The sequence below is a fragment of the Notechis scutatus genome, chromosome 10, assembly GCF_049901735.1.
Source record: "Notechis scutatus isolate UNSWTSFEM ecotype Mainland chromosome 10, rNotScu1.2, whole genome shotgun sequence".
Classification (NCBI taxonomy): Eukaryota; Metazoa; Chordata; class Lepidosauria; order Squamata; family Elapidae; genus Notechis; species Notechis scutatus.
In genome coordinates, this window is record NC_142018.1 from 4103038 (window position 1) to 4125395 (window position 22358).

The 22358-nt window shown below is 42.9% G+C and overlaps 1 protein-coding gene across 3 annotated transcripts in view; it reads left to right on the forward strand.

Annotated features, from left to right (window-relative positions):
* The window catches only part of ABCB7 (ATP binding cassette subfamily B member 7), a 76863-nt gene that overhangs the window by 49430 nt on the left and 5075 nt on the right, over window positions 1–22358 (forward strand). For all 3 annotated transcript variants that reach the window (XR_015750700.1, XM_087971975.1, XM_087971976.1), the window contains 9 exons: window positions 379–467; window positions 559–646; window positions 3110–3284; window positions 4346–4503; window positions 5007–5170; window positions 5319–5448; window positions 7261–7432; window positions 12962–13065; window positions 14729–14836. Coding sequence is in view for 2 of the 3 variants with exons in the window: in XM_087971975.1 (XP_087828101.1) it covers window positions 379–467; window positions 559–646; window positions 3110–3284; window positions 4346–4503; window positions 5007–5170; window positions 5319–5448; window positions 7261–7432; window positions 12962–13065; window positions 14729–14836 (1188 nt within the window). In the remaining variant the exon portion in view is untranslated. The remainder of the gene's footprint in view (window positions 1–378; window positions 468–558; window positions 647–3109; window positions 3285–4345; window positions 4504–5006; window positions 5171–5318; window positions 5449–7260; window positions 7433–12961; window positions 13066–14728; window positions 14837–22358) is intronic.

The window sequence follows — 22358 nt, forward strand, 5'->3', positions numbered from 1 at the left end:
CTGGTAATCTGCCCATCTTTTCCTTGAATCAGAGCTTCTGGGTTCCATTCATTTCTTCCATTCATCTCTCTACGCGCTTCTTGTGTGTAAAGAGTCTTTCCCTTCTCCATTGTAAGTGCAGTAGCTCAAGAGCACAAGTTGAGTGTTTGTATCTAAGAGTCTGTGGCCTTGTGGAGCTGCTCCTAAGTGTACATGGTGTCAAGGAGCTAAACTCCCTTTACCATAATCTTTCCACTTCACTTCTGTTTGGCATGTAGGCAGTTATTATTGTTGCCTCTTTTATGTATGTCTTGTCCAGAGAGCTATCTGTACATTGATGTTCTAATTAAAATGATTTGAATCCTTTTCCCCCCACCCCTCTCTCTCTCTTCCCTGCAGTATTATAAATGTGGTGGACATTTCGCACTCGTAACCTTGGGGACATTAGGAGCATACACGGCATTCACAATAGGACTTACGCAGTGGAGGTAAGACAGTCCTGCTGTTGTCAGGAACTCTCTGGTGAGATTTGACGGCCTGGATGGGAACGACTGTCTCTGCCAACCTTTTGTCTTGCAGGACTAAATTTAGGATCGAAATGAACAAAGCGGATAACGATGCAGGGAACGCTGCCATTGACTCCCTGCTGAATTATGAAACTGTGAAGGTAAAGCCATTCACATGTCTAACTTTTCATGTTGTCGCTCCTGGGGTAGCCCTTGTTAACAATGCCTGTCTTTTTGTACCCTTTACTCAAAAAGAAGATCTTTTTTTGAATTCCTTTCTGTTAGGAATAATGACTGAAAGGATCCCTCTTATGGCCTAAATAGATAAACAAATTTTCACCTACTTTGGGCCATAAGCTGTTGATTACCTGTATGTAATATAAGAAGGCTGCTTCTCCTTTCATGCTTTCCCTCCTGATTTGCTTCTTAAAGGAGCCAGATGCTTCTTTCACTGAAAAGTCTGCCTAAGCGTGTTTGACCAGCTGTGTGGCGGTTTATTAATTCCTGTTTAACTGAAAGCAGAAATGCGAGCTCAGAACCAAAACCACAGTGAGCAGCACAGTTGAAAGGCTAGCTAATGTGGATGGCCTGAATAAACGTAAGGTTAATGTCAATTTTAAAAATCACTATATCAAAAATATGGAGAATATGGAGTAGTATAAAGCTAGATTCTACCCAAAAATGCTTTTCTTGGTTTCAGCAGAAGCAGCATTTTATAGGAAAGAAACAGCAGGTAAAGAAAAATGGTTAGTTAACCTATTGAGAGTTGTTAGAACAAAAACATGGAGAAAATATAAGATGAAACCAAATGAACAATTGGCTCCAGGGGGATTTAGTTTTCAAGGTGTTTCATATGCAGAGCTCAGAGAAAGAATCAAGGTAGATAACAGGGCATTTGGAAGAGCAACAAAAGACAGAATTTGAAGTTGAATTATGTATAAATGGCAGACATGTAATTGTTAAAATGAATGAACTCTTACTGATATTTGAAACGTTGGATGAACAAATGAAATGGTAAAATGGGCTAAGAATTTCAAATAGAATATTGTTGGGATAGTGAGGAAACATGGAAAGGGTTGAAATTTTCATTTGCTAAAAGAACAATTCTACAAAATGATGTATTGTTGGTATATGATTCCAGAAGAATTAGCCAGTCACTCTCTCTCAGCCTTAGGAAGAAGGCAAGCCATTTTTTAAAAAATCTTGCCTTCCCCACTCCTGCAGGAAACTTTTTCACACCAGATAGATGGCAGGATTTATTGGGCAGATACGTGGCGTTTCTTAGTTTATTCTTATTTGACAAGGATTTCAAAAGCTTACAACTCAATTTGCTACGCAGGCTGGAACAATATCATTAATGTTTCCTGGGTGCAGCTGTAAAAGTAGAATTGCCCAAATCTGAATCCATACTCATCTGGAAAACAGAAGGGTAATTCTGGGACTGTCAGCTTTAACCCCACCCAATACCTGTTGTCTTGCCTGGCTCTTTAACCACTGAGGATGAGCCATGGATCAGTGTTACAAGAGAATGTGCTATTACAGTGGTGGCTAACCTTTTTGGGCTCCTGTGCCAAAAATTGTGTGCATGCTTGCCAGCACCCAGAAGACAATGTGCCCCTCCATGCTCCCTGCGCATGCGCGCGTAATCCCCACCCACCCACCCCTGCCATCCCCTTACCTGCACTGCACCTCACGGCTGATTTTCAGCAGGTTTGAGGCCTTTTTCGCCCTCCCAAAGGCTTGAGGAAGGCTTCTGCAGGCTTTGCAGGCTGAAAACTAGCCCCGTTTTGTCACTTCCGATATTTTCGGAAAAACAGGAAGTGACGAAACGGGGCTAGTTTTTGGCCTGCAAAGCCTGCAGAAGCCTTCCTCCAGTCTTTGGGAGGGCGAAAAAGGCCTCAAACCGGCCGAAAATCAGCTGTGAGGCGCGCGCATGCCCAGTGAGGTAAGTTTGCCTGCAGCTCGCATGCCAGCACAAATGCCATCGGTTCGCGTGCCGTAAGTTTGCCATCATGGTGCTATTAGGATGAAAAGGCTGCATCTCTAGCTGAACAGCATTTGGCCAGTAAGAACATATGAAACATGGTATGTCTTGATGTGTCAGATTGTGCTGAGTGGTTGGTCCAACTGATTCGCAGAAAACAGATACAAGGAATCCTCAACTTAACAACAATTTATTTAGTGACTGTTCAAAGTTACAATAGCACTGAAAAATGTGGCCGTTTTTCACACTTACGACGTTTGCAGCATCCCCGTGATCATGTGATCAAAACTCAGGTGCTCAACAACTGACTGGTTCATACTTATGACCGTTGCTGTGTCCCCAAGGTCACGTGATCCCCTTTTGCGGCCGCCTGACGAGCAACGTCAATGGGGAAGCCGGATTCACTTAACAACCAGGCTACTAATTTATCAACTGCAGTGATTCATTTAACAGCTGTGGCAAGAAAGGTCGTAAAGTGGGGCAAAGCTCACTTAACAAATGTTTCACTTAACAACGGACATTTTGGGCTCAGTTGCGGTCATAAGTTGAGGACTAAGCTGTAATTGCATCCTAAATCATAAAACAGCCAGGATTTTCCTAAGGAGATGAACATCATGCCGTCTTTTCTCCCTTTTCCTAGTACTTCAATAATGAAAATTATGAAGCCCAACGGTATGATGGATTTTTGAAGACCTATGAAAACGCCTCACTGAAAACTACCTCAACTTTGGCTCTTCTTAATTTTGGACAAAGCGCAATATTCAGCATTGGATTAACGGCCATCATGGTGATGGCCAGCAAGGGAATCATTGCAGGTACCCCGTTCTTCATATTAAACTCGCGTTTCACTTCCCCTCCCCTCCCTGCTCTGTCAGAGGTTGATCCTTTTCCTTGCTCTTTCAAATGCACGTCCTGTATTCGTGGTGGCACCCCAGGGGTTCCCCCCAGCCACACCAGCTGCCACCGCCAAGGGCAAGGGAAGCTGTGGGTTTTGCAGCAAGGGGTTGCACCCTAGTGCTCCCCTTTTTCTGCTAAGTTTTGAAACACGTGGCTGTCAGCTGATTTCAGCATTAATATGAATCTGTGCTGAATATAAATTTGAGTTGGGTTAATAATAGTGCCAGGATTCCGGCAGTCACTCCAATTAAATCATGAGCCTCGAGCCACACTCCCAAAACTAAAAAAGATTTATTTGAAGGTAACATTTTACATTCGGCATTTACCTGGGCGTAGCCAACTCTGAGACACGTAATTCACTGTCACCCTTGATCCTGCTTCTCCCCCCCCCCCCCTCTGGGTGTATCATCCAACGAAACACGTCCATAGCCAAGAGTTATCAATCATGTTGTCCAATTAGATTTTTGCCCAGAAGAAGCTTCAGTCATCTAATCAGTCTTTGAAGAAAATATGAATGGAATGTACTTTCGATTCCACACTGCTGCCTGTTCTTTGAAACTTCCCTTCCCCCTTCTTTCTGTTGTCAACTATAAAACGTGTATACAAAATGTTTTATGAGTTGACAAATAGTTTTGAACATAGAACATAGAATAATAGAGCTGGAAGGGAGCATGGAGATCTTCTAGTCCAACCCCTGCTCAAGCAGGAGACCCTACTGTATACCCATTTCAGTCTCTTTTTAAAAGCCACCAGTGATGGAGCTCCCGCAACCTCTGAAGGCAAGCTGTTCCATTGGTTGATTGCTCTCACCACTAGGAAATTTCTCCTTAGTTCTAGATTGCTTCTCTCCTTTGCTTAGTTTCTTGTCTTGTCTTTTGGTGCTTTGGAAAAAATAAGCTTGCTGCAACTTATTTTGAAAAATTAAGCTACATAGCTGTAAACTGCCTTATTGCTCCTCTACCTTTTCTTTGTCACAAAGGTAATTTAACTGTTGGTGATCTGGTCATGGTGAACGGATTGCTGTTCCAGATTTCCTTACCCCTTAACTTCCTGGGGACGGTATATAGAGAGACGAGGCAGGCACTCATAGACATGAACTTATTGTTTACGCTACTTAACATAGACACTAAAATCAAAGTGAGTATTGCCTATGAAATCTTCCTTAAACGTTTGTCTTGTACACTAGTTTAAAATGAATCCAGATTCGTTTTTAATGGCGATGTTACTGAAGATCCTTCATTTTAATATTGCATTTCTGAAAGAGCTTTTGAGGGAGGGGAGAAGCCAAGGGGGCATGTGTAATCTCTGCATTTTATATAAGTGCGCCCTGTGCATTGAAATTTTATTCTGTCATTTTAATTAATGATGCAGAATTGATTGTGCGAAAGACTGCTTGGAGCTAGACCATTCTGGCAAAAAATAAAATAAAATTATTAAACTTGAAAGAAGAGGAGAGAGAGAAAGAAAGAAATTTACCTGTGGCTGAAACTGCTAGGTTTTTTTATTATTATTATTATTACTTTTAGCCTCTTTCAGGCCTTTTCTTGTGCCTCATTTTCAATTAGATCTATTGTTTAGCTTGTTAAGCTTTTTAAAATACCTTCCGGGCAGTGTGTAAAGCGGGACTCTTCTTTTAATAGGATAAAGAGCTGGCTCCGCCCCTGCAGATCACCTCACAGACTGCTACCATCGCCTTTGATAACGTGCATTTTGAATACCTTGAGGGGCAGAAAGTCCTCAGTGGCGTGTCTTTTGAAGTCCCTGCAGGAAGAAAAGTGGCCATTGTAGGAGGCAGTGGGTCAGGGTGGGTACATGGATGCACAAAATTCTGCATCATTGATTGATTTCTTTTTTCTTTTTTTTTCTTTTAACGGTGATAAAGACCTGGGTTTTTTTGAAAAGGGGCAAAAAATGTTCTAACCCTGAGTCTCGGTTTTTTTTTTTTTTTAAAGGAAAAGCACAATTATGAGATTATTATTTCGTTTCTATGAGCCTCAGAAGGGAGAGATTTATGTCGCTGGCAAGAATATACAAAATGTCAGCTTGGAAAGCCTGCGGAAGGCTTTAGGAGTTGTGCCACAGGTATGTGGTTTTTTTTTTTTTCTTAACTTGAAAGTCATTCTAATGCACCAGGCCCAGAGACTGATGTAATAATGGGGAAACTGAAGCAATGAAGCCAAATAAAGAAAGCAATAGAAGAAGAAGAAGAAGAAAAAACGGATCAGGTCAGCAGGCCCAGCGTGTGTGAATAAAACAGTTTTTATCTGATGGTTAAAATCCCCCAGAATAAAAGACTGAACCGATGTCCTTCGGAAACTAGTCACAAAAGCTGAAAACATCAAAAAGATTTCCTGTTAAGTCTTTTATTGCTTCTGGAGCTGAAGCAAAATAATCCCCATGGAATCCACTGGCTGCGGAATTCTGGGAGTTGAAGTCCACTTTTAAGTTGCCACAGTTGAGAAACGCTGCTCCAGAGAAGCAGTGATATCTTAATAATGCTCAAGCTAGGTGATTCTTGACATGTCACTACCTTGGAAATGTTTCCTCACTTTTAACTTTTGTGGGAGCACCATCACTTGAGACTTTCAAGAAGAGATTGGACTGCCATTTGTCAGAAATGGTGTAGGGTCTCCCGCTTGGGACTAGATGACCTACAAGGTCCCTTCCAACTCTGATTATCTGTTAAATCTGTTAACGTGTTCCAGATCATTCTATAAAGGAGGTAAAGGCCTCCTGCCCTCCAGGTGTCAGGATTCCGGCAGTTAACCCCCATTTAAATCATGAATCTTGAGCCAAGCTTCCAAAACTTCAAAAGGATTTATTGGGAGTGAACTTGCTGGCACTGCCTGGGTGTAGCCGACTCTGAGACGCATCATTCATTGTCACCCTTGACCCTGGTTTCCCCGCACCCCCTGGGTGTATCATAATTCATATTCTCCAATGGGACACCTCCATAGCCCAGAGTCATCAATCAGGCTCTCCAGTTAGAATTTTGCACGGCAGAAACTTCGGTCACCTAGTTACTATCTTTGAAAACTATTTATGGAATGCAGTTTCTGTTTGCAAGCTGCTGCACTGCTGCCCCCTCCCTTTCTGATGGCAACTCTAAAAAGACCATAGAAATATTTTATGAGTTGATACCAGGTTTGTTTTGCTGGTCCTTAAACTCCCTTTGCTATTTTTGGCAAGATGCCATTGAAGAGCCTGTGGGAGTTTATGTAGGTCCTCGCGAGGCTTGTCCTGCCACGTCCCCTTTCCGGGCTGTTTTGTAAGTGATGTTGATCCTATTGTTGTTGAAATGATGGTGGCCGTTCTTCCTCTCGACCTCTCTAGCTTGGATTAGAATGACCTTCACAACAGCAGCAGCAGCAGCTTTGCCCGCTCTTCAAGTATCCCAGGAGCTCTGTGCCTTGATGGAAAATTCTAGCCAGCTCTCTGCTGACTTTGTAAAGGCCCTTTGCATTGCCAGTCAGCGTCTCGACTTACAACCACATCTGAACCCAACATTTCTGTTGCTAAATGAAACATTCGTTAAGAGAGTTTTGCCCCACTTTACATCCTTTCCATGCCACAGTTGTTAAGTGAATCACTGAAATTGTTAAGTGAGTAACACGGTTGTTAAATGGATCTGGCTTCCCCATTGACTCTGCTTGTCAGAAGGTGATCCCATGACCCCAAGACACCGCAACCATCGTAAATACAAGTCAGTTGCCAACCGTTTTGAGTTTTGGTCATGTGACCCTAGGGTAAACGGTCGTAAGAGTGGAAAACAGTCATAAGTCCCTTTTTCAGGCCATTGTACCATTGTAACTTTGAAGAGTCACTAAGTGAACTGTTGCAAGTTGAGGACTGCCTGTATTTAAGAAACGTTGTTTTGTGTGCCCGTTGTCATAGGACGCTGTTCTCTTCCACAACACCATCTTCTACAACCTCCAGTACGGCAATATCAACGCCTCCGCGGAAGACATCTACGCGGTGGCAAAGCTGGCAGGCATCCACGATGCCATCCTCAGAATGCCCAATGGCTACAACACCCAAGTGGGCGAGCGAGGCCTGAAGCTGTCAGGTAAGGAAATCCATGGGCTCTGCTGGTCTCTGCGCCTCCCTTTTCCTGTCTTGCCTCGGGCTTGATGCTCAGCGCATGCCTTCCTAACCTGACCTTTCTCAGCAGACAGATAAATGCCAAGTTTAATATTAAATGGCCATCCAGCAGCTGGTCCTATGCCTCTCTGGAAGCAGCTCAGGCAGCTTTATTGTCAGGAACCGAGGGTTGGTGGGCTCTTCACACCCTCCTCCCCAGGATGGTGGCCAAATCAGTATTTGATTAGAGGGAGACAATTAGTGGTAGCTGCACAGATTTAAAGATGGAGGAATACACAAAGCTGTCGTGCAGCCAGCAATTGCATCTTCTTCTTCATCCTCCTCATCGTTATTATATCTCCAAGGCCATAGGGACTCATCACAATATCAAAAATGGTTTTTTATTTTTGAAACGATGACCTGGATGACTGAGAATCTTCATAGACGCATCACAATGTCATCGGATAACATCCAAACATGGTCTGATCATAGCTGTGAATACAGTAGACCAGAAAGCTGTCAGTTACAGTTGGGTGACTCTCTTTGGTGGGGGGACTTGAGGGGTAAGATGATTGTGCCTTAAATCTTCCGCTTTCCTCTCAATCCAAAATGACAGAGAGGCTTGTTTTGCCTGGGTTAAGTGGCTAAAATGGGTACCATTCATCTTTCTTTGCCCCTTTATTCCCCTTGCCAGAAAGAAAAAAAAAATGACTCACTGCCTCTCGGTTGCCGGGGGGTTGAGTGCAACTTCTTGTCTGTCCATCTGTGTACAAGGAAGTTTGTAAAGGTTTCCCACGGCATATCTGATACGAATCAAAAATGGGAGCTGTCCAAATTGTTTAAAGGTTGACGTGTCTCTCTTAACTGACTATTTAATGGCAACATTTAGCTGAGGGGAATGATGCAGTGGTGATAGAGAACACTTACGATAATCCTGTTTAATTTTCCTTGTGAGATTCTTAAATGATATGAAAGAAGCATTCATGTGTCATATTGTAGAGAAACATATTTTTGTTAAGGGATAATACATTCTAAGATTGTTTGACACTACAGCCTCAATATATGAGCGAAAGAAGGGAAAAATCACTGTTTAAGAAGATGCTTTAATGCTATTAGAATTATATCTAATTTGCCAGGTCCAATCTGGGTCGGTCCCCAGCACCAGTGGTTTAGTCTTCCAAGTCCATCCTCAGGGAACTTCTCAATCACCAGAATGTTTGCTTTGGGTTATTCTGTGAGCCAAGGACTTGCCAGCACAAGGAAACAAAAGCCAATGACTTAATAATCAGCCATCAACACCCCAATCAACAACCGAAAAGCCACACACAACCAGGCATAAATACAACTCACACAATAGCCCAAAGCACACATTCTGGTGAGATGAGGATGGGCTCCAGCAGGAATCTTGAAGGCTTGGAAAACTAAACCTTCGGTTCCGGTAACCAACCTAGATTGGATCCTACAACATTATCCTGGGACACATATATCTGTCTTCATTTGTGTGTCTAATTTGCTTCACCCTAAATCAAAGTATGAAATGATGGGTTGGAGGAAAACGCAAACAGAAAGGTTTATTGTTCATTGGGAGGATATGTAGCTGTATCAGCACGGAGTATCAGCACAGACAAATTTGGAGCTGAACTAACTGTGTTGTACCTTGAGGGCCAGTTTGATCTATCAGCTAAGGTACTAGGCTAAAACCAGGAGACAAGTGAGTTATAGTTCCACCTTAAATATGAAAGCCAACTGGATGACTTCGGGCCAATCTTTGTGTCTCAGCCCAGTCCACCTCACAGGGTTGTCATTGTGGGGGAAATAGGACAAGGAAGGAGTATTAGGCATATTTGCCACCTCGAGTTACATATGAAGTAATAAAGGCAGGATAAATATCTAGTAAATAAATGAACCCCCGTCCAATGCCAGCTACTGAACATTCTGTTCAGATTCCATACCACCCAGCACAGATATAACAATAGAAGAAACAGGAATCAAATGCTGCATATTTCGTGGAATAAACTTAATATTCCCATGATTGGTTCTTACCTGTAAAGTGGGTGGCAATGTCCACTAATATGCAGCCTCTGATGAAATGGAAACTGCAGATAGTCCTCGATTTGCGACCACAACGGAGCCCAGAATTTATGTTGCTAAGCAAGAAATTTGTTAAGTGAGTTTTGCCCCATTTTACGACTTTTCTTGCCACATATGTTAAGTGAATCACTGCACTTGTTAAATTAGCAACGCGGTTATGTCAAGCATCTGATTGTAAATCACGTGACCCTGGGGATACTGAATGGTCATAAGTGTCAGGATTCCGGCAGTTACCCCAATTAAATCATGAGTCTCGAGCCAAACTTCCAAAACTTCAGAAGGATTTATTGGGAGTTAAAATGTCCGGCACTGCCTGGGTGTAGCCGACTCTGAGGCACATAATCCGATGGAACACATCCATAGCCCAGAGTCATCAACCATGTTCTCCAGTTAGAATTTTGGGTGGCAGAAACTTCAGTCACCTAGTTATTATCTTTGAAAACTATTTATGGAATGCACTTTCGGTTTCCAAGCTACCGCACTGCTCCCCCTTCCCTTTCTGTTGGCAACTCTAAAAAGACAATAGAAATATTTTGTGAGTTGACAATAAGCATAAAAATAGCTCACAAGTCACTTTTTTCAGTGCCATTGTAACTTTGTCACTAAACAAACCGTTGTTTAATGTTGAGGAGTACCCGTATTACATTTTGAAACATATTGCACTCCTAAAAATCTCCCTCGGGATTTTGCAATCTGTAATTCCTACCGATCCTGGCCCTGTTTGGGTAGCTCATTACTCAAGGGAGCTTTGGATGAGAGGTGGGGAATCTTGTCCCCCAAATGAGCCACTGTCCCCTCTTTCCCTGATGCTACAGTCAGAAAACCCAGTTTCTGCTCAGCAGTTTATCTTACAGTGGCCTGGGAGATTTCCTGGTACTGGGCCAAGGGTTGCGTGCCAGAGTCTTTCAGGATAGTTAAATCCGTGATAGTGATCTCCATTGAAAATCTCTCTTCAGAGTTGTTTCTGGTGCTTTTATAAACCTTAAACCTAAGGAACAAGAGAGGAGTGTTTATTTGTTCATGATTTATATAGCACATTGTTTATATAAACTCAGTATTTATTAGGGTAAATGTCTTTCTCGTTTCTTGTGTCAGCTGACATCTTGCTGGACTTTTAATTTCCAATTTGGAAACTGCAGCCACACAGTAACTTAGTTTAAGAAATGGCCATTTATTTTTTAATCAAATGCTATACTTTTAATTATAGCATTGACTTATTGAGAAGGTTTGCAGGAAGGTCACTGCTACAGAAATGAAACCTCTCCCCCCCAAGTATATGCAATAACCATTGTGAACATTGCAGATGCTAAACTCCTCTCCCTTTATTTTATCATGTTGCTGGAAATGCATTGTCAAGAAATGTTCTAAATGACTTTTTTTTATATTTAAACCTGGTTTTTCTTGACTTTGGTCTAGTCTGGTTAAGGCATCTGGCTAGAAAATGGGTGGCGGGTAGTTCTAGTCCGTCCTTAGCCATGAATACCAGCTGGGTGACTTTGGGCCGACCATCTCTCTCTCAGCCCATCTCACCTCACAGGGTTGTTGTGGAGAAACTAGGAGGAGGAAGGCTTGTTGGATATGCTCGCCACCTTGAGTTATTAGTTAAAATTAATAAAGACGGGAGACAAAATAAATAAAGTTATGGAAAATATATTTAATATTACTAACAGGAGATAATTTGTAGGCCTCCTACAGCCCCTGAGAGGAAGTGGGCGGCCACATGAGATGTCTATGGAGATTCTCAGTCATCCAAGTCATGGTTGTCCCAAAAGTACTTTTTCAAAAGGCAACTGGACTTTGTTTTTCTTTGAAGACGTTTCACTTCTCATCTCATACGCTTTTTCAGTTCTGACTGAATGGTGGAGGATGGAAGGATTTATATTCCTTCCAGTCATCTGGTCATTAGCACTCTTTCTGAGAGTCATTGAGGTTTCAGGGTCACCTAAATGGTGCAGATGGGTGTGCAACCTTCTTGGAACTGCTGAAAGGACTGTGTTGTAAACAGGAGGTAGTGTCACATCCCTCCCCCTCTGTTGAGAGAGGGCTGTTCATTCTTTAATGTAGATGGCCTCTTTGACCCCTCTTTCAAACTGTTTGGGATCCAAGACAGACAGACAAATAAAATCCTTGGATGCAAGTGTGCATGCTAGACGCCACAGGTTCATGGTGATTTTACAGAGTATAAGCAGCTGTGGCTGTGTGCACAGAGTTCATGTTGTATCTTAAACGGAAGGACGTTGTAATTCTATTGGATCTGAGATGGTTCTCTTCCCACACTGTTCTAAGAACCAGACTGTTTCAGTAACAGGTTGAAGAGCTCCTTCTCACATTTATCCTGAGATTGTCATGGGTGGTCTTTGAAATGGGTTTGGAGAAGGACCCGAGAAAAAAACCTTGCATTATGGAACCATTACTTTTATAAATACCAGCCATAGCAAATGCAGTACACTTCAGGGTAGGCATTTTATAAAGGAAGTGAGAAGCAGAAATCACATCTTGGGTGAATAGTTCAATATCTGTTTATTGCTCAGCTTCAGGACAGCCACTTAAGGCTTAAAGTGAAATGAGATTATTATCCTCCTAAAGTGGCTTGCTAAAACAAGGCCATGTTAGTTAGAAGGGCACATCACCAAGAACATGAAAACATTAAAATGGAAGCTTGTCAGATCTTTGACATGTAGCACAAGAAAGCAGACGCGTATATAACCATTCATTACTTTCAGGGCCACCCAAATCAGAAATGGACTTCAGATTTTTAAAGACAGGGCCGTAAGTCTCCAAGTAATAATGTGGCAATGTGGTGGCCTTGAAAAATAGCCCTAATTGTGGCCTTAGAGAATGGGAAGCAAAGTGTGTCCTTAACAGTGGACAACATGCGAAGACACCGAAACCCTTGTGGGGAGGAGGGATAGAACAAAGTGTCAGCCTGGGTTACAGATAGTCCTCAACTTATAGCACTTCATTTAGTGACTGTTCGAAGTTACAATGGTACTGAAAAAAGTGAGGCTATGATTGTTTTTCACACTTAAGAACATTGCAGAACCAAGAACCAGAACTAAGGAGAATGTCCTGAGAGTGAGAACAATTAATCAGTGGAACATCTTGCCTCCAAAAGTTGGGGGTGCTCCAACACTGGAGGATTTTAAGGACAGCCATTTGTCTGAAATGGTATAGGGCAGGGGTGTCCAACCTTGGCAACTTTAAGACTTGTGGACTTCAACTCCCAGAATTCCTCAGCCAGCTTTGCTGGCTGAGGAATTCTGGGAGTTGAAGTCCACAAGTCTTAAAGTTGCCAAGGTTGGACACCCCTGGTATAGGGCTTACTCTGCCACAATGGCTCTCTGGTGTCCTTCCTTTCAGAATGGCCTTCCAAGCAAAAAATAGCTTTCACTGACTTTATGTGCACGTGTCTTTCTTTTTTTAGGAGGCGAAAAGCAGAGGATTGCAATAGCCAGAGCCATCCTGAAGAATCCTCCCATTATTCTCTATGACGAAGCCACATCATCCTTAGATTCCATTACAGAAGAGGTAGGTTATCTTCCCCACCACCATCACCACCACATCTTTATTCCAGTTTCTACATTTTGCTATCCCAGGCTCCCAAGATCAAATGTGAAACAGTGGGAGAACCGGCTTTCCTAGAATTGGATGGAGAAATGAACGCCATTCCGAATAAATTATAGCAGGAAAGTATTAAGTAGATCAGTTGGAATTGCTTGACCTGCTCACTCTAAGAGGTGAGGTTTTAATTTGAAGGAAAGCAGCTGGTTGCCACTTAATATTCATAAAAATTGGCCCTCTCAATGATTATGGCACGTGAGCCATGGAATCCTAATTGTGGGTGCATCTTTCTTGGGATGCAGAGTTGACTGTGGATAATGCTTTCATTTGACACCAAATTATATTCGCAGGTAGGGTTGTAAAGCATCAGGGTTTTGTAAAGCAGGTGCTGTGACATCACAGTGGCAGCTTCATAATATTATACATGGACACTTGCACCCCTGGCCACTTCCCTAACTTGTCCTGTCCGAAGCAAAAGCTCACTGTGTCTGCTTGTGTTAGGTTACTTGACATTAGGTTAGGTTAGGTTAGGTTACTTGTGTTAGGTTACTTGACATACCAGGACCTCTGACTGTGGATGACTGATGCATAGTTCATTTCTAAAGAATAGAAGGAGGCAGATGCACCTGTCAAGAAAAATCTCCTTGGATTCCGTTCACTGGTCATGATAAGAATTTTTAGTGAGCTTGTTTATTCTACTTGTTTGTTGCCGTTCATTTTGCTGTATTTATTATGAGGTTGTCAAATGAAGTCGAATGTTTACACAACACAGCTGCACTTTAAAAGCAGCTAGTAAAATGTGACTCCTTTCCCCCCAAAGTGTACAACAAGCAATCAAAAGGGTATTTATGGAAAAGCAGAATTTGTCTGTTGCCTTCCTATATTATAAAGGAAGCCAAAAAAAAAAAAAACCACCCCTGCTGGAGCAGGCATGTTTCTCCTGTTTAGCAACCAAAGTTTCCTCTCATTTTATCCCTGGCATGTCTAGACTTTGCAATGAAGGAATCTTTTTGTGGTTTTCGTAGTTTTCATAGCATGTACATTAAATGAAATATAGGTAGTCCTTGACTTACAATCATAGTGGAGCCTAGAATTATGGACCTAAGTCGGTGCGGTCACAAGTCCAGTCAAGACATCATGGACCCAATTTTTTGCCATTTTTTTCTGGCAGTTCTTAAATGATGCTGTCCTTAACTGAATCCATTTTCCCCAGTGAGTTTTTTATTTTGCTGCAAACCAAAAGTAAACACTGGAAACAGCCCCCTTCTGCCCCCCACCAAAGAAAACCCCCATTGCAAATCACAGAGATGTGACTGCAGGACACTGCAGTCGTAAAGGTGAGCCAGGTGCCTGAAATGCAATTATGTGACCATGTGGGGAGAGTACGGACATTGCAATTTCAAACACGAGTCATAAATAGGTCTGCGGAAATTGGTAGTGGCTTTGAATTGTTACCAAGCGAACAGTCGTAAGTTGAGGACTACCTGTGCATCAGATTGTGACTTTTTTCTTTGTTGATGACATTGGAATGCCTGGCAGCTTGTTTCTATGTATGATTAAATCATTCTCATTTGCTAATCTATTTTAAGATGAGTTGTCCCCCTCCTGCCACCTATCTTTAATCTTTCAGAACATCTTGAATGCCATGAGAGACATTGTAAGGCACAGAACATCCGTCTTCATTGCACACAGGTTGTCAACAGTGGTTGATGCTGATGAAATAATCGTCCTGGATCAGGTGAGACCCAGCTTCCCAAAGGGAAGGAACCTTGGCAGACTTGCAAATGTCATTTGGGGCCACGCCATTTCCCGGTGCCACTGTTCCCTAAAAAGCTTTCGACTTGAAATACTGAAACGCCCTGAATGTGTGGATGCATATTTGTATGTGGAGTGTGTGACAAAGAAAGACAGATGGATCGAGGGAACAACATGTTGGGGTTTGAAGTGGATTGTCATTAATTAGTTTCCCTGGGGGTTCAGCAATGGTACGAGCATAATACCTCTTTTTCAAATTCTAATGATTTTGTATTTTTATTAGGCTAGATCCCCTAATGTGAATCTGATGGTAATTTTATTGTTCCAAGAATATATCTGGAGTACATATTACACATACGTCCCTTGAGTTTCCTTTAAAAAGAAAGAAAAAGTAGATAGTTATATCCTGCTTCCATGAACATTTATTAGGGCTTAGGTGCTTCCTATTAAACAATAGGTTTGGCAATCTGTGTTGGTATTGGCCATCTCTAGAATGTTTCATTAATATATATTTGTCCTATCCCCACTTTCACATTATGAGGGGAAATAATGGGGGGACACCCCCCTTCTAGCACAGTAAAGTTTAGTGGACCTGAGATGGGTTCAAATGCCACTGGTGACTTACAGCCAGTAACAAAATTAGAGTACCAATCGTCGTATGGGAAAACAATACAATCCATGTGTAGCAATTCAAGATTTACACAAATAACGGGGGACTTGAGCATATTCAGTGACCATAGAGTGCTATCTGATCACACAGCCAGGAGAAAACGGTAAGTAAAAAGCCTCAGAAGGAAGATTAGAGTGGGGTATCCTTGGAAAAGGGTGTAGTTGGCTGGGGTGGGTGGGGGGAAACCTTTAGCTGTGCTTTCTTCTGAGCATTTCCTGCAAGAAACAAAATAGCAGAGTTTAGTATCCTTCAGTATCTTGGCATCATGAAGGCATGTGGACCAAGTCCCAGAATACCCCAGCTAGCCATGACGTGCTGGCTGGAGAATTCTGGGAATTGAAATCCACCTATCCCAAAGTTGCCAAGTTTGAAAAACACTGGAATGCTTAATTAAACACAATCCAACAGTGTCCAAGTAATTATCAGCAGCTAAGAAACAAAACCAAGATGATTAGGGGACTAGAGGCTAAAACATACAACGAACGGTTGCAGGAACTGGGCTTGGCTAGTCTAGTAAAGAGAAGGACCAGGGGAGACATGATAGAGGTCTTCCAATATTTGAGGGGCTGCCACAGGGAGGAGGAAGGGGTCAAGCTATTTTTTAAAGCGCCTATAGGCCTGACAAGGAATAATGGATGGAAACTGAACAAGGGGAGATTTAACCTGGAAATAAGGAGAAACTTTCTGACAGTGAGAACAACCAACCAATGGAAGTTGTAGGAGCGCCATCACTTGAGACTTTCAAGAAGAGATTGGACTGCCATTTGTCAGAAATGGTGTAGGGTCTCCCGCTTGGGCAGGGGGTTGGACTAGATGACCTACAAGGTCCCTTCCAACTCTGATGATCTGTTGTCTGTTAAAACCAGTAAATCCAGAGGACATTAAAACATACTGGAGAGTAATATGATTTTTATTTACCTCTAAAACAGTATCCACTGATGTCAGTTGGGGTTGTGTTGTAAAAGAATCTGTCCCTGGTTGAAGGGCATTCCGAGTCAGGTGTCACCTATCCTTGAATTATAACCCCCGTTTGCTTCTTTGCCCTGATCTCCCTGGAAACCAAGGTGGCAATGAGCTTTAAATAATGAGAAAAGATGCTTAGGGACGAGAGGGTCAGATTGTCTTCCATGGAGCCATTGCGATGTAACAGGTTCCCTTTGGCATAGCTTTAATGCCCTGATGGATTTAAGACTCTGCTCCGTTAATCTACCGTATATGCGGCGTATAAGACGACCCGGCGTATAAGACGACCCCCAACATTTCCACTCAAAATATAGTTTGTTATATACTCGCCCCTCTTCCGCACGCCTTCCACTTTTGCACTTTTTTTTTTTTTGAGGCACTTTTGTCTACCGTGGAAGCGAATCCGTGAAGCCGAAAGGAGCAGCCAGCCTTCTCCCAGCTCCCAAGGAAGCGAGGCTCGCCGCCCGGGCTCCGCTGAGGTATCCCGCTGGGGCTGTCAGGAGTTGTTACCGCTGGCATGGCTCCACGCGGCTCCAGTCCCGCGTTGCCTCGGGAAGGGAAAGGCAAAAGGAAGAGCCGCGGCGCGCTTTGCAATGGCAGCAGCGGCTCCTGGTTTTGCCTTTCCTTCCCGAGGCAACGCGGACTGGAGCGCGTGAGCCGCGCCAGCGGTAACAACTCCTGACAGCCCCAGCCGGATACCTCAGCGGAGCCCGGGCGTGCGAGCCTCGCTTCCTTGGGAGCTGGGAGAAGGCTGGCAGGGCAAAAATAGGTCTCTTATACGCCGCAATTGATCTGCATTGTTTCTTTAACATGCTTATAATGCAGAATTACGGTGCATTATTACCAAAAGTGATCAAACCAAACAAACCCAAAACTAAAGATCAGTTATATCCACCAAATTGTCCTGCTCTTCTCTGGCCTGTCACCCTACCCTTGATGAAGCCTTGGAAGTCCAAAGCCCCCGACTGTCACTGTCAGTATGTGATAGTTGCTCCTTTGTATTGGTGTGTGCACATTCATGCTGGATACGCCTAAATGCAGGCTTTAAAAAAAATCTAAGCAAGCAGAGTCTTTCTTTCTTTTTTCTTTTTTGCAAAAAAAACCCCAGTATCCCAATATTTCTGTCTCTCTCACTTTGCCATTTTAGCAACCTTAGTAAATTAGAAAGGGGCACTAAGTGTGACTTTGGGTCCGAGTAAGGGAAAAAAAAGCTGGAAATTGTATTGTGATGGTTGTCCTTAAAAGAGGAAGATGGTAAACTTTAAAAACCACGCCAAGCCAACTTACGACCACAATTGGGACCAGAATCTTGGTTGGTTGAGCAAAGCAGTTGCTAAACAAGCTGCCCACGTGACCGTTCAGCTCACGGATCACAATCCCAGCAACACTCTCTTGCAATCATCAAGTGATCTCCCAGTACCTTAAGCAGATGGAGAGAAAAGCCACCAGTTGAAGGATTTCAGTTCCACGAGGCCGAAAGCCACTGACAGCTGTGGCCCTTTTGATCCCCAAGAGCTGCCTGCTGGAAGAATTTCAGCAGGCAGCCCTTCTCAAGCATTTCTACAGCCCTCTGAAAGTTTTCAGCTCCTCTCCATCCCCTCCACTTGCCACCTTCCCTCACCAGCTTCCCCGTTGACTTTCTGGGAAGCCGGCAGAGAAGATTGTAAAAAGAGAACCTAGGATGATGATGCGCTTGGCGGCTGCTTGTAAATGTTGAGCCTTCACACATGACTTGGGGAGGGGGAGGGGCATTTTGCAATGGCTGGACATGCTTTACAGGCCACGAATCACTCTTTCCAGGGCCCTTGCAGCTTTGAACGGTCGGTCATTAAACAACTAGTCGTAAATCAGGACTTAGGTTCCAATTGCTATCCTTCCCAGGTGCTTGGTGCTTGATGTATTTACTGATGCCCCAAAGTTGCTTTTTCAAAAGGCAATTGGACTTTGTTTTTCCTTGAAGACGTTTCGCTTCTCAACCAAGAAGCTTCTTCAGTTCTGAAAAAGCATCTTTGGGACAACTATGACCTGGATGACTGAGAATCTCCATAGATGTTTCCTGATATCTTCCTCTAGTGCCAGTTGAAGGCTGTTTGAGGGAAGCTGCTACCATCTGGTCTTTCACCAGATTTTCTAGTCTCCATGAAGGCTATCAAAATGATTTTGTTGCCGTTCCTGAAAAGTTCAATTCTTAAAGGCTGAATCTAGACAGGAACCACCCATTACTGTTTTAACAGCATCCCATATGGAAGAACATACTTTCCTCTAGAACTACTCAGTCCCTACTGTCTTTGTGGGACAGTAGATTCAGAAATGTCCCTTTTAATAATGGGATTGTCCCCTTCCTCCTGGCTCCGAAACCATCAAGCGGGTTGGCCACATTCTTCTTTTTGAGTTTTCTTTTAATAATGAATAAACTCCTTGGTTTGGGTTTACTTATTTTATTACCACTTCCTGATCATTATGTTTCTTATCTATTGTGAAATGAACAGACTTTTATTACCTGCAAGGTATTTGCAAGTGTGTTACTAATAACTAATAGCTAATTCTATGTGCTAAGTGAATAACTTCCAGCAAAGCGTAATTGTGGATTCGCTTGTCATCTCCTTTTACATGTTATGTATATGAAAGGATCTGCGATGGCACACTAGTTAGAGTGCAGCATTGCAGGCTAACTCTGCCCACAACTTGAAGTTCGATTCTGAGGGGGCTGAAAGTTGACTCAGCCTCAAGGCCAGATTGTTGGGGGCCAACTCGCCATGGCCGACTCGCTGCAGGACAAGAGTTCCACTAACATTGAGGAAATGGTGGAACAGAATCATTAAAGAAAGGATGCAAAATAAATGGATAAAATGAAATCTGAATGACAAAAATTAAAATTATTTTTTAAAATTATTTTAATTAATTAATTTGAATTGTTGAATTGCCCTGCGGCAGGATGTCCCATGGTGAGTTGGCGGTGGCAAGTTGTCCCATTATGCTCCTCTAAATAAGTTAAACACAAACTGAGCATTGTATTACTTTGAGGAGAAGAAAACAAGCAATAAATAAGATGCATTAGGGGCTCAAAGCATTTGTCTTAAAAAAATACCTTGGATGAAGCTGCCTCTGGCCATCCTTCCCAAACATTCTTCCTCTGGCTACCTCCATGATTTCATATTTGCATTTCACGTGACCATTATATGAAAGAAATTTAACTATTGTAAGGTATTGGCCTAATAGGGCCATTATATCATTGTTACTGGACTTTTTAAAAGGCCCAATTGAGCTGGCTCATTAGTAATAATGAAATGCCGGAGAATGCTTAGGCCCCCTTAAATATCTTGCCTTTGTGAACTCTTATAGAGTAGAAAGGCTGTGATGAGCTCAGTGAGTTGGCTTCATGCATGCCTGGCTCCCAGCTGTCTCATAAATGCTGGTTTCTTAGAAAACAGATAGCTCAAACTGTTGTGCATCAGCCCAGCTAAAGAAAGACAGGAAGAAAATATTAAAATAAATTAGGAGGTAAGGTGAAAAGGCTGAACGACCTCTTCTATGATCTCTTCCCAGTTCAGCATAAATATTTGTAGTTTTGGGTACAATAAAACTCTGAATCAGTAGTTGATTTATATAAAATACACACACAGTGAAGACAATCTATTCAGTTTCATTGCTATATAAGAAGCTTTCTATTCCTCTAAAACTGCTGGGAATGCATGCTGTCTGCTTCAAACGCATCAGGCTTCTTTTTTTTAACCAATGAATTGTAAATTAAGACTGACCTATTGTGAGCTTGATGGGTTTTTTTTGAAAAAAAAAATGATTGAAAGCAAAAGAGATAATGTGGATAAGAGTCCCGTTGATTTAGCACTGTGTTCACCCCACAGATGTTGTGAAGCTGCAAGCTTCAATTATAAATCAGAAGTTTAAATCAAAACTGTTGCTTCTGATGTCACTGTAACCTCCAGACATTGGAAAAGGCAGAGATATAGAAATTCTTCCCCAAAGTTTTCAAAGGTTTTTGGAATATCCGCATCTCCTTCCTCTAATAGAAACCTGTCATTTTGAGGCAATCGTCTGTTGCTTTCGGAGACAGACTTAATACACATCTATGCGGTCACCGCATTATTTCCCCCTGCTTTGGTAAATCCCTTTAGATCAGGGGTCTCCAACCTTGGCAACTTTAAGCCTGGAGGACTTCAACTCCCAGAATACCCCAGCCAGCTTTGCTGGCTGGGGCATTCTGGGAGTTGAAGTCCTCCAGGCTTAAAGTTGCCAAGGTTGGAGACCCCTGCTTTAGATCACTTCCTCTGAAGGTTGTTTTAGAGCTTACCCTTCTGGTAGATTGCGCACCACTCAGCCATTTTGAAAAGGGAGTGCAGAAAATTTGAAAAAAGAAACAAAAAGCCAACAATTCAGATGGGTCAGCCTTATGGGAGAGAATGTAGAGAGGCTGGGAGATTAACAGATGGAAATCTATCCATAAGCAACCAAGAGAGAAGAATATGGCTGTTAGTCCAGGCAACCTCAGAACTGGGGAGCATTCTGAGAAACCCCCCGTCAATGAGTTTCGGAGATACCTTCTGTATTCTCCGTTTATTTATACTTAATATGCCTTATGAGATTGAGGTACTTCTTGCTTCCTTGATCCTGCCCTGAACGAGTTGATTGGTCTGTTCCTCTGCTTTGGTACCCTTCCAAAAAGCAGTTTTATCCGTGACCAGGACCATTTTTACTGCTTCATAGCTCAGTTTTTATGTGGGAGGTCAAAAGATCCCAGGCCATTCCCACCCACTTCTCATTTTTCTTGGGCAACCTGTAACCACTGGGTGTTCTGAGATCAGGCCTCCATGAAGGAACGGGCTAGGTACAGTGAGGGAAGGAGTCTCTTTCCCAAGTTTGGGGCTCTTTCGTTTGGGGAGGGGTTGCCTGTTTTTAACAGATGAATTTCCTGGAGCAAAATTAGAACGGTGTGACCTTCAGTCTCCAACCGTTTAGTTCTCTGCTAGGTGGTCCACACCCTTTCTTCTCACAGCTATGCTGCATGGAAAGTCCATGGACCAAGAGGAAAGGGTGAAAGCCAGGGGCTCCTCTCATATCCTCATAAAAAAAGAACAACAAGAACTGGAAAGACTCACCAACACCCCTCCCATAATCTTGGCTGTTACACACAAGCTGAACTCCGGCTGAATAGGGACAATGTTCATGGATTGTAAGAGAAGAGCCATTGAAAGGAAACATTCTGGAAAGAGGATCTGATAGCCATCTACTCTCTTAACAGCAAACCTTCCAGTTCCTTCTCTCCCCCCCCCCGGTTATGCTCCAGCACAGATTTTGGATAGACGTTGCTGAATCCCTCAAATCTACCGAAAAGAGTTTACGTTTATTGTCATTGCACCTCGTACAACGAAATCAAACACCATCTTCAGTGCACATCATGAGCATGAAAATAAACACAAACACACATCCTTCACCCTCCACACATTGAACCGAAAACTTGCAACGCCGCACCAACACCAATACAGCATAATTCAAAAGAGCTACTGCCCTGGGATAGAAGCTGTTTTTCAGCCTATTTGTCCTTGTTTTTTATTGTCCTGTACCGTCTGCCAGATGGTAATAGTTCAAAAAAAAAAAAGGGTGCCCAGGATGAGATCGATCTTTGAGGATGTTTTGAACTTTCCTAAGGCAGCAGGAACTACAAAGCTCTTCCAAAGGGCAACCCAGGATCCTCTGGGCAATGACGTTCACCCTCTGGAGCGCTGTCCTATCTGCCCCTGTGCAATTGGCAAACCATACACAGGTATGCAGTATGTTAAAAAGCTCTCTATGGTGCAGCGGTAGAAGGTCACCAGCAGTTTTTCATTCAGTTGTTGCTTCCTGAGAAGTCTCAGCT